At 40.9% G+C, this 12,758-nt stretch overlaps 1 protein-coding gene across 2 annotated transcripts in view; it reads right to left on the minus strand.

Moving 5' to 3' along the window:
* Positions 1 to 12,758, minus strand: part of LOC144978370 (uncharacterized) — a 67,073-nt gene that overhangs the window by 30,891 nt on the left and 23,424 nt on the right. The window contains exons 2-3 of one of the 2 annotated variants that reach the window (XM_078924306.1): positions 5,379 to 5,695; positions 1 to 121 (exon numbers count right to left, since the gene is read on the minus strand). The exon at positions 1 to 121 is cut by the window's left edge and continues 178 nt beyond it. In XM_078924306.1, coding sequence (XP_078780432.1) covers positions 1 to 121; positions 5,379 to 5,436 — 179 coding nt within the window. In that variant the 5' untranslated portion in view covers positions 5,437 to 5,695. Of the gene's footprint in view, positions 122 to 3,041; positions 3,127 to 5,378; positions 5,696 to 12,758 lie in introns of those variants that run through there. The other variant, XM_078924307.1, reaches the window with a different exon arrangement.

Genomic DNA, 12,758 nt, shown 5'->3' on the forward strand with positions numbered 1-12,758 from the left:
TTGGCGATGACCACCATACGAAGAAATAAAGCGGACAGGTTTGCTGTGGACCACTCCGCGATCTCCCCGAGTTTGGGTGTCGGGATGGTGAGAAGTAAATTGCCTGTCACATCTCTGCCTCCTGAAAAAAATGAATAGATGTATTTTAAAAATCATTATAAATGAATAAATAAAATAGATACCGACGCCTGAGCGTTACATGAAGGAAAATAGTTAATTCACCAAACAAGATGTCTGATGTCAACAGGATTCACCCATGCTGTCCAAAGTGACCAAATTGGGGGCTAATAACCTTACCCAAGGAAAAGTCAACAAAAGTCCCTGAAGTGCGGCTCGAATCCGAGACTTACGGGTCACAGTGCAATGCCTTACCACTTTGCCCCCCCCCCCCCCCCCCCCCCACCCCATTAATACATATTTTATCAATTCACTCGTCTGAAGGTCTCAGATGCATTTTCTTGGAGGGGGGGGGGGGGGGGGGGGGGGGGGGGGGGGAGTTTGTCTTGTTTTTGTTTTTTTGTTTTTGTTTTTTCTTATTGACTCCTCTATCCACATGGGTGTGATTTTAATTTTGGAATGTTTGTTTTTAAGGGTTTTACGGCGATTGCGACTCACCTAGGTCAATTCACCGCCAGTAAAAGGGAAGATTATGGAACAGTCATAAAATTATAGAAATACAATTAAAGCATCTAAGTAAGGCAAGGGGGGGGGGGGTGGTTCAAATAGGTATCAGATGCATATTCCAAGAGCATACCATCAATGTACTGAGTTTGACATCACCTATAAGTCTCATCCAGACACCAGCAAAGGATTCCACTAGGAGGAATACACTCAAATGTTCACAAGATATGTTCAATACAAAAAAATATAACTCTCAGCACATAAGAGAGATAGATAGATAGAGAGAGAGAGAGAGAGAGAGAGAGAGAGAGAGAGAGAGAGAGAGAGAGAGAGAGAGATGATTTACAATTTTTAAAAAATATCATCTCCCAAAACTAACCATGTACATTTGACTGTTCTCCCCTCAACCAAGGACTCCGACAAGGGCCAGGGTTTTTTGGGTTTTTTTTTTTTTTTGTTTTTTTTTTTTTTTTGGATTTGCTAGATTTGACGGAAAGCAATTTGCAATACTGCAAGCGCTTTCTAATTGTTAGAAAACAAACGTAACGTTTAAAGGTACAGGTACAGGGATCAACTCATGACTTACGGAAAATATGGCTCTAAGACATAACTTAAGCTTTTATTTAGCTTAAATGTGCTAAAAGCACTTTGAATGAAACCCAAGCCAACAGAAAATAATTAACACCTAAGACAAGACATTATACTTGTACAAAATTTGAACAAATACAACGTTGTTGCCAAGCATGATACTCATTTTACACCTGAGTGCGGTGAAAGATTCTATGAAAAAAACCTTTAAGTTTTTTATAGCGCAATATCCACTAAACATACTCAAAGCGCTTTACCATGGGTAATTAACGCCGACATCAAAGGAATTGCGATTGCATAATAACATATTGAGATTCACAGTGTACATAATAGTAGATGCTTATGGATAAATCTCCACACAGGAAGTCTCCAGACAGTCTTTAAATTCTTCACCGCAGATGAGGACAGCCACAAAACTTCCTGCCAATCTCATCCAGGACAGTGCTGGTCGATGTGGTCTGCTGTCTCTGGCGTTCCCTGACAGTGGGAACAGTCAGCTGATTCCCTGAGACCCCACCGATGCATGTTTGCGGCAGTCCTACACTGGCCTGTCACTGGTGGGTTCGATAAGACCCAGTGTTTTCGATTGGTAGTCATGAAGCGTGGCATTAGTTGTTTTTTTTTATTGAGCATTTATATAGCGCAATATCCACTTAACGTGCTCAATGCGCTTTACAAGGGGTCCCTGGTCAACAGCAACATTTAACATGTAGGACGAGACATGACGCCTGTTAGGCGATATTACAATTTTTCGGACAAAGACAACGCTGTTAACGGCTAGGTACTCATTTTACACCTGAGTATGGTGATAGAATGTGAGTAAAGAGTCTTTTCCAAGGACTCAACTATGCGCCGAGCGAGGCTCGAACCCAGGACCTTCCGATCCGAAAGCGAGTGTCATACCACTAGACCACATAGCCGCACATAGTTCTGTTGGGACTCTGATTACCCTACCTAGAACAGCTGATGGTGAATGGACGTGGATCAGAAATTGAGCAAAACGCGTGCTTGAGTTTTGAAACGAACTATATTAAGAATCAACACTGAGCGAACTTAACATAAAAGAATGAGAGAACTAAACATCACGGAATGAAAAAAACTAAGCATCAAAGAATAAGAATAAGAAAAATAGACATCAGGGAATGAGAGAACTGAACATCAAGTAATGAGAAAATTAAACATCAAAGAATGAGAAAACTAAAAATCAAGGAATGAGAAAACTAGACATCAGGGAATGAGAGAACTAAACATCAAAGAATGAGAGAACTAAACATCAAGGAATATGAGAACTAAACATCAAGGAATTAGAGAGTTAATTAAACATTAAAGAAAGAGAAAACTAAACATCAAGGAATGAGAAAACTAGACATCAGGGAATAAGAGAACTAAACATCAAGAAATGAGAGAACTAAACATCAAGGAATGAGAAAACTAAACATCAAGGAATAAGAGAACTAAACATCAAGTTGAATGTCAATTAAAACGTCAGTGCATTAAAAAAAATCAAGAAACAGTAAAGAGTGAAAAATAAAAGCACAAGAAATTAAAGAAACCAGGAAATAATAAAGCAAAAACTAATAGAAACAGAATTCCCAAAGATATCTAGCTTCGATTTGTGAAAAGTCTTTAAACATTCAATATTCGCTGCATTCTAGCATGCTCTCGGGAGGAGTCAAAAAGCGTGCTAAATTCTGAGCGATCCGAAACACGATGCTCACGTCATATCAAAACATTGTATGGATACTCGTTAATAATACAGGTTTCAATATAGCTCATGGAATTTTTAAAAATCAAAATAAAAGACATTCATTAATTTTTTTAATTCACTATACCCCTCATGTAACTTCACCAATTACATCCATGATGAATTGATTCTGATTGTCAGACCAACTGTGTGCTTTGTTAATTCCGAAATAGATTTGTTTTGTATTCTTTTAAAAAAAAGAACAAAATTTTCCCATAAATTTATGCCTATAACGAGATAGTACGATCGGGATTTAAATATCTGGTTTTCAAGTAATTCTGCATTAGACTGGTGTTCCAAAATAGAGGATAGCTAGCGATTTATACTGTCCTTTGCACGCTACTTAAACTCAGATGACTCAATAGGTCAATGAACTTGATAATGTTTGGTGTTCAACTATCTATGTCAACTAAGATCTATAACATAAGACCGTGAAAGATGGGGGGAATAGATTAGAAGAGGCGACCGAGGAGTCCCAATCGTATGACTAGAAGACGCTTTCAATTCGACGCCTTCACCCTCGCCCCCACCCCCATTTCCCTCCCTTTTCCCAACTCTAACTCAAATTAATTGCAGCCCTCGTAATTCTTACTTTAACCCTTTTCGCTTATTGATTTCATCACAAGGTATGACAGACAGTTTACTTGAGACGGGATGATATAAGACATAGTCATATAGCTTGTTCTACATGTCTATTGATTTCCAATAACGTGGGATTGGGATTAGGAGGAAAGGGGGGGGGGGGGTTAGTTTTTTTAAACCATTGATCACATTATGTCCATAATCCATGGTATTAGAGACAGCAATAAAACTGAGAGAGTCCAAAGGTTTACAACACCGCATGAGGAGGTGACATTCAATACCTGCTGTTAACCAGTTAACCCACTCAATCCTAGAGATTTGTGGTGCTTTTCAAAATGGGAAGAAATGTTTTTAAATGAGCATGTACATAGATAGTTTTATACAACTATCATTAACATGCAAAAAACTAAAAACACCATCTTTGATACTACACCTATAATTTATCTCATAAAAATGTAGCAAATAGGCATGGGGTAAAAGTAACCCGGGCAAACAACGGATATAGTCGGTGTTAGGGTTGAGTGAGTTAACTGTCGTACTCTAGAGAGACACGTATTAAAAAATTGGCAAGAAAACTCATCCTTTGACATATCGATCGACATAATGGACCCTCATCCTGAAAAATGCTCTCAAACCCGGGACCTCGCGAGGATAATAACAGATTTCAAAACAACTACAAGAAAGGCGTAAGCTCAACAAACCACGCTTAAACTTTTTCGGAAGAGTCGGGAGAGGAGGGGTGAGGGTGGGGGAAGGTCTAGGTGCTTAAAGTTGAGGTACGGAGAGGTTCTTCTCTTTACCAACTGAGCTAAACTAACTGTTGTTCTTAATGAGCATCAAAAAATATTTTAAAAAAAATAATAAAGTAAGCTAGATAAAATACACATAATATTGTATTGAAATCCTATATTATTGTGGTTTTATAAAGTCAGTCAGAATTCAATATATAAATATATATATATATATATAATATATATATATATATATATATATATATATATATATATATGTGTGTGTGTGTGTGTGTGTATATATATATATCTATATGTATATATATATGTGTGTGTGTATGTGTGTGTGTGCGTGTGTGTTTGTGTGTGACTGTTTCGGAAACCAACTTCTTCAAATACTTTTAAATTGGCCTGGAGCAGAATATTTATCAAAATTGTTTAAGAAATTAAAAGAGCAATAAACTCAAGACTAATCCCTGAGGTATCCCTGCTGACACTATTTCATTTGATTTTGTCACATTTACATTCAATATTTCCGTATCATCTAAAGAATTGACTTCATCTAGTTTAGTAGCAGTCCTAAAAATATGCTCATCTCAAGTTTTAACCTCCCTCCTTACACAGTACTTACTTCATGATAGATTTTTGTCAAAAGCATTAGCAAAACTAAGATTTGAAAAATGCCCCTAATTCGTTGGTGATTGATTTCCGCCAGTCATCTAGTCGATAAAGTGGCACAAACATGTAAGGCAATTCTATATAAGTGCGTCACATTCATCAAAAACACTTACCTGTTAAAATGACCAAACCACTATCTAGTGGGACGTCTCTATAATCTACGTCCTCCATGGTTATCGTGCGGTGGGGTTAGTGAGTTACATACATCAAAAACACTTACCTGTTAGAATGACCACACCACTTTCTAGTGGGACGTCTCTATAATCTACGTCCTCCATGGTTATTGTGCGGTGGGGTTAGTGAGTTACATACATCAAAAACACGTACCTGTTAGAATGACCACACCACTATCAAGTGGGACGTCTCTATAATATACGTCGTCCATGGTTATCATGCGGTGGGGTTAGTGAGTTACATTAATCAAAAACACTTACCTGTTAGAATGACCACACCACTATCTAGTGGGACGTCTCTATAATCTACGTCCTCCATGGTTAGCAAGGGCGATAACTTGTTGTAGGGTTATAAATGCAAACAACAACTGTTGACATCCACTTATTTGTTGTGATTAAATAAAGGTACACATGAGCTAAAATAGTATTTGATTCTATTCCTGTATAGCGTGTGGTAATCTCATATAAGCAAACACTATTTGTCAAAATTTAAATCTGTAACGTTCCAAACCCATAGAATTTCAACAAGCTGGCGGCCGTCTTGGATGATAATTCCACTGCACAACATGTTCGAATCTCTGAAACAAACAAAAATAGAAATTGATTTATATTACGATAATGGGAAATAATTACTTACACACACACACACACACACACACACACACACACACATATATATATATATATATATATATATATATATATATATATATATATTCAAACACACATTCACACTACAATTACCAATACCATTTTCATGATTATTAAACTTCGCCATCATTCAAGCACACAAGAAGTGCGTGGACATAATAAGAAAGATTTGAAATCCAAGCATTGATTCAGGGGTCGGTCCTGGATTTACTGGAAAGTATTTAGCGTAAGACAAGCGTCCTATCATAAGGGTAACAAACAATTATCCCTGCGTGTTTCACGTTGTAAACAGCCGGGATAACTCCTGCTTCGTTGGTATCAATGCTCTAAAATAACACGAATCCTGAAAATAATATCATAACTGGTGATTTTAGTCCATAAAGCAAAAAGACAGAATTAACTGTTCCGTTAGCAAGTCTGTTTTCACGATAAGCAGTTGTTTGTCATGGACAAAAGATCCCATCATTTCTGTCATTATTATCGCAATGGTGAAAACGAAATAATTATAAGTATATGAATTGCCACGGCACATTTTCAAGATATTATTATGGTCAAAGCGTATCGTAATACTTTTATAAATCCATCAGATGTTTAAGTAAAAACCAAATTTTCCCTTTAAAACAACACTAGTTGCCGTCAATACGGGTTAGTTAGGGTTTTTGGAGTCCTTTTATTTATTTATTTTTTTGTTGCTGTTTCTTTTTTTTTTTGGGGGGGGGGGGGGGGGGGGGGTATATTTTTTTCTCTTGTGTGTGTTTTATTGTTGTTGTTTTGTGTTGGTTTGTTTTTTTTTTTTTTTTTTTTTTTTTTTTTTTTTTTTGGGGGGGGGGGGGGGGGGTTATTTTGTTGTTGTATTTTCAGTACTTTTGGCATACCCCTATGACGTCACAATACTGAAACCATCACAAATAAAATATTTTCGACTCGACAAAAGATCTCAGCTAGGACGAAGGTAAAACCAAACACCACATACCAGGACAAAGACAGAGAGTAGATTTAAATCCATTGTATAAAATGAGAGAACCAGTCTTTCATATCATTTATCGAAGGATATCTACTTCCTTGGGCGGTCAGAGTTTATCCTATCTGTGGCATCTATAGATTTGTGACCAATCAAAACGCAGGATTTGTGACATACCCTCAAACCATTCGGACAAATAATATTATTATAGCTGGTTGTTAACAAACAATAGAATAAAGGAAGGTGACATCACCGCCAATTGGGTGATTAATTCTCACTAGATTCGTTCAATCGGACAATAAACGTTAAAGGTGACACAACGTTTTCTGTGATGGCACGATTGATCAGACGTGTAGAATTTATAATTTACTTAAACACATAACAGCGACGGCTATTGCTCTGTTGTTTGCTTAGTTAAAAACTATCTGCCATTTTTTACATTCGGACTGTCCACTACCAGTCTATTTTTACATTGTAACTTTATAAACATGTTTCGGATAAGTTACTTTGAGTAACATCCTGTAGCCACTGTTTTCCTTAAAACTTGGAGTAGGAAAACATTTCATTCTTTCTGAGAAATAATGTATTGGATTTACAGATCCAGATTTACAGCTTCAAATACCGGTTTAATTTTTGTGCATTTTGCCACCAATCTGGTGAATGAGAGACTGCCACATTAACAAATGGATGTTGTTGATTTTGGTGTGATTGATGAAGGTGACGTCACTCAACTATTTGTTGTTTTTTTAGACTGCCAGTCGGATGATTAGTTCTCACTAAAGTCCTTCTAACATACTAAGAACGTTACAGGTTACACATAGTTATGTGGTTATACGAATCGTTTGGCAGGCAGAACATTTGAGTATTTTACCAAAACACATAGCATTGATATGCAGTTTGTTGCAAGGTGAAATTGTAACTAAAAACCGAAACTGAAAAACAGAGACAGGAAACTTGAAGAGTAGCAAAAGTGATTTAATGGAAGACAATGCGTATCTAGATCAGGTCATGTCACGGAGGTAAACATCCATTACGGAGGTAAATATGTTTATTTGAAATATAACTTAAATTTGGGCATCGGTTTTCGCAGCTTCTAACTTAATTTGTACACTGTACACACTGTACACTTTGAAGGTTACTGAAACCATCAATACTCAAATGTTATGTTTACCGACTTGACATTTCCTACGCATGGAGCTCCTAAGTTTCTTGTCTCGATAATATTTTCATTTTAGTCTGGGCGAAAATGGTCTGTGAAATAAATGAAGATAACGTAACTTAACTCTTCGCTATTGATCTTAGACCGCTAGGCGGGTGATAAGTAATCACTAAATTCTCAAATGGGTCCGAATCATGGAAACTGACAGGTACCATCCCCAATAAACTGAACGCATTCCAAAACAAATGGCTAAGAAGGATCCCGAGGATATTTTAGCCAAAAGTGATTTCGATCGACCAAAGAACTGCCAAAATGCATACTAATTAAACCAGTATCTGAAGCTGTAAAGAGAAGAAGGTTGAAATGGATTGGATATGTCCTCAGAATGGATTCAAGTATCATTCCCTGGAAAGCCCTCAACTAGAACCCCCCCCCCCCCCCCCCCCCCCCCCCCCCCGCTGGGAACGAGAAGAAGGGGCCGCCCGCTGCTGGATATCTGTAGGAGGATATCCTGAGAGAACCGAAAGGTAGTGCTGGTCTTGGGTACAGAGGACAAAAATGACCTCCAACCGAGAAAGATGGCGTTCAACCGTGGCAGCCTTATGTGCTGATCAAGCACCAAGAGGATATGAAAGTAAATACATTCTCAAAATCAGATTATAATAGGGATCGATAGTGTGATGTCAGGATATTAGTTTCAATATCCTTGAAAGTGTAAAGTTGGTCCTCAGGAAGACTGGATATATACACTGTGAAATGATCTTCGGGTTTCAGAGTGATGGATTCTTATTTTCAAGTCTAAAGAAATGCTGGTCGTGAATAAATATCATCCATCCTCGCTCTTTTATATCCCGTAATTATAAAAAAATGTGCCTATACATCCTGCTACTAATATAGTTATGCCACCTTTTGATTCAATATGTAATAATTGTTAACTCATTTTCTGGTTACACATTTCCAAGGAGTTTGTTAACGAGAAAAAAGAAATGTTTGCCGTCATGACTTCTGTTTCCCATTCATATAATAATAATAATAATAATAATAATAATAATAATAATAATAATAATAATAATAATAATAATAATAATAATAATAATAATAATAATAATAATAATAGTAATAATAATAATGATAATAATAATAATAATAATAATAATAATAATAATAATAATAATAATAATAATAATAATAATAATAATAATAATAATAATAATAATGATAACAGTAATAATAATAATAATAATATAATAATAATAATAATAATAATAATAATAATAATAATAATAATAATAATAATAATAATAAAACACATTTATACAGCGCTCATTAAAGTCGAAATTGAGACCAAAATTGTCTATAAAACAATACCCATTTTAAAGTCACCCGTGTTTAAATTTATAAACAGTTTGAATGTGGAGGAGCGATAGTTTCAGATGGAAGGCACTCTGGAATCTGATCTATATTTACAAGAAATGGAGTAGGAAAGTAACAGAGAATAAAAACTTGGCGGTGGCGATGAGGGCTCGAACGCGCGACCTTACTGGCACGACTGTATCCCCCTCGTGGATCTTTACCTTGCAGTGGTGAGGGGGCTTGAGGCACACGGGAGGGCAAAGGTGTAAATCCCGGTCGACCGTCACGAGACCATCCCGGGTATCGAGCCAACGAGCCACATGAGCTGCTCGCCCCGGTGTGTGACTAAATTTGATCCAAACCCGGTGCCCGAATAGCAGCCCTATCCCGGGCGCCACACTATTATCCTTATGTCAAGTCCCAATCAGTCCAGTCAATGGCGAAGCGGTCTGCCGCCTAGCCAAATAATACCGCGTTCGTGTCGCCAGGGTCGTCGGCACGTCCGAAAAAAGAGCAAACGTCCCATGCATCGATCGATCCGCGGCCTGCCGATCGGAAAATGCGACGGCGGGGATGGCGAACTGACGAACTTATTGTCCCTGAACGTCGAGAGCCAGAGTATGGCAAAAAATGAGCTTTTATCAAAGCTATTGGCCGTTCACTGCGTAGATATCCTCCTGTTACAGGAGACCCACCTTTATTCAGGCGCGCAATCTTTCCGATTCCAGATCCCAGGCTATACGGTGGTCCAACGCGAGGACACTTCGAGGCTCAAAGGAGGGGTTAGCGTTTACGCTAAAGAGCCATCGAAGGTAAGGTCATTGAGAGCGTAACGGACAGCAATGGGGTGAACCGAATTTCCGTGGAAGTAGGTGGACTGTGTTTGCATAATATGTACAAACCACCTAGAATGACTTGGACTACACCACCGGTTCCGGTGGTCAGCCATCCTTCCATCTGTCTGGGAGACTTTAATAGCCACCACCACGAATGGGGCTACCGAGACTGCAACGAGGCAGGAAGACAACTCCGCTCATGGATGGACTGTAATGATCTACACCTAGTGTACGATCCTACAGCCAAGGGTACCTTCCGGGGTACCCGCCATAAGAAGGAGTATACTCCAGACCTCACCCTCGTAACGAAAGGCGCGAACGGTGAACCGCTGCAGGTGAAGCGGACAGTCCTCGGGGACTTTCCGCATAGCCAGCACAGGCCGGTTCTTGTCACAGCTGGGGTGACAATACCGAGGGTGCAGTCTCTCCCACTTTGCAGATGGAATTTCAGGAAGGCTGACTGGGAGGAATTCAGTTCCTATATCGAGCAGGTCTGCCCTGCCATTCCTCCCAAGTCCAAGAATATAACCAGATTTAGTAGGCTACTGGTTAAGAGCGCTCAACGCTCTATTCCACGGGGCAAACGGAAATTCTACACCCCTTGCTGGACAGCAGAGTCGGAAGAGCTGTACCGAGAGTACCAGCAGACCCAGTCCCAGGACGCAGCCGATAGACTAATTCAGTCTCTGGCAGAGGGAAGAAAGCAACGGTGGCAGGAGACCGTGGAAAGTCTCGACTTTACACACTCCAGCCGCCACGCTTGGCGTTTGATAAAGAAATTGGACCCAAATCGGAATTTCGCGAAGGCTGCACCGGAATGCGAGGCAGACACAATTGCCAAGAACATTAAGAACCGTAGTAAGCGGGTCCCTAATCAGGCTTTTGAGCGCGGTGTCCGCAAGGCGTACCGTACGATTTTGGACTCGCTACCTGCGGAGGAGTCGGACTGGACGGCCCCGTTCAGTCCCCGAGAAGTGGGTGCAGCCATTAGCGAAGTGAAGAACGGCAAAGCAGCAGGGATAGATGGTGTAGATCCCGATATGGTGACGCATCTGGGCCCCAGGGCACGGGCCTGGCTAGCAGAGGCAATGTCTGACATCCTTGCAAAAGGAAAGCTCCCACAAGTGTGGAAGCACGCGAAGATAGTTGCCATCCTGAAGCCAGGGAAGCCAGCGAAGGAGGCAGACAGTTACAGACCCATATCGCTGCTGAGCTGTCTTTACAAATTGTTGGAGCGTGTTCTATTAAACCGATGGGGGCCGGTCCTAGACTCTGCCCTGCCACCTGAGCAGGCAGGCTTCAGGGAAGGGAGGTGCACCACGGAGCAGGTCATTGCCCTTACAGAGCATATTGAGCACGGGTTCGAGAGAAAACAGCAAACAGGTGCTGTGTTTATAGACCTATCAGAGCGTACGATACGGTCTGGTGCGATGGGTTAATGCTCAAACTTGCAAAAATCATAAGGTGCAAAAAGACCTTGAAGTTGTTCTCTTCGATCTTAGGGGAAAGGCAATTCCACGTCGCGCTGGGAGACGTCACGAGCAAAGTAAGGAAACTGAAGAATGGGGTCCCTCAGGGGTCGGTACTTGCGCCAATGTTGTTTAACGTTTACATTAGCGATATGCCGAACACTTCCTCCCTGAGGCTGGGATACGCAGACGACTGGGCACTCGTTACTCAGATTAAAGTGTGGACCCGTCTCGAGAGCGTACTCAGCGAGGACGTCACCAGACTCAAATCCTACTTTGACAAGTGGTACCTGAAGATGAACACTTCAAAAACCGTGGCCACTGCATTTCACTTATGCAGTGGTTGGCACACCCGTAAACTGAATGTCCTAGTCGGGGACCAGCCACTCCCATATGAGCCGCGTCCAAACTATTTAGGGGTGACGTTGGATCGCAGCCTTACCTATCGGGTTCATCTCGAAGGGGTTGCCCGGAAGATAGAGAAACGCAACAGTCTTCTGAGGAAGCTGGCGGGATCGACTTGGGGCGCTAGCCAAGCGCTCCTGAGAACATCCGCCCTGACACTATGCTATTCCACCGCGGAGTATTGCGCTCCAGTGTGGGGTAGAAGCAGAAACGTTGAGAAGGTGGATGTAAAACTTCGCAAGTCGATGCACATAGTGTCGGGAACGCTAGCAACAACCCCTAGAGAATGGGGCCCGATAATGGCAGCGATCCAGCCCCCCGATGTCCGGAGGGAGACCATTACGGGAAACTGGCTTAGTAAGATCAAAGAGAGAGGGAATGGGGATACCCCTCTCATGCGCATAATGAACGGTGCCCCCGTTTCGAGCCGAAATAAGTCCCGGCAACCCTTGTACGCAGAATCCCTGACTACGGACAGAGCTGCACATACGAGATGGAAGTCGGTTTGGACGAATTCAATCCCTCGTGGGGGCGGGACCTACACTCCTCTAAGCTTGGTGAGAAGTTGCCAGGCTTTGATACCAGTAAGAGGAGACACTGGGTAGCTGCGAATCGGCTTCGGTCGAGGAGCTGCCTAACGGCCGGTGCGTTACATCAGTGGGGTCTAACTTCCTGTCCAATATGTCCACGCTGTGGGCAAGAACCCGAAACGGCAGAGCATCTAGTCAAAAGGTGTGTTGTGACGATGCTACCAGGCGGGTTCGCGAAGGTGCACGAATGCGGACCGGACTTTGCTGATTGGGTTGA

This window comes from Berghia stephanieae, chromosome 8 (assembly GCF_034508935.2).
Source record: "Berghia stephanieae isolate SIO BIC M18660-M18661 chromosome 8, UCSD_Bste_1.3, whole genome shotgun sequence".
Classification (NCBI taxonomy): domain Eukaryota; kingdom Metazoa; phylum Mollusca; class Gastropoda; order Nudibranchia; family Aeolidiidae; genus Berghia; species Berghia stephanieae.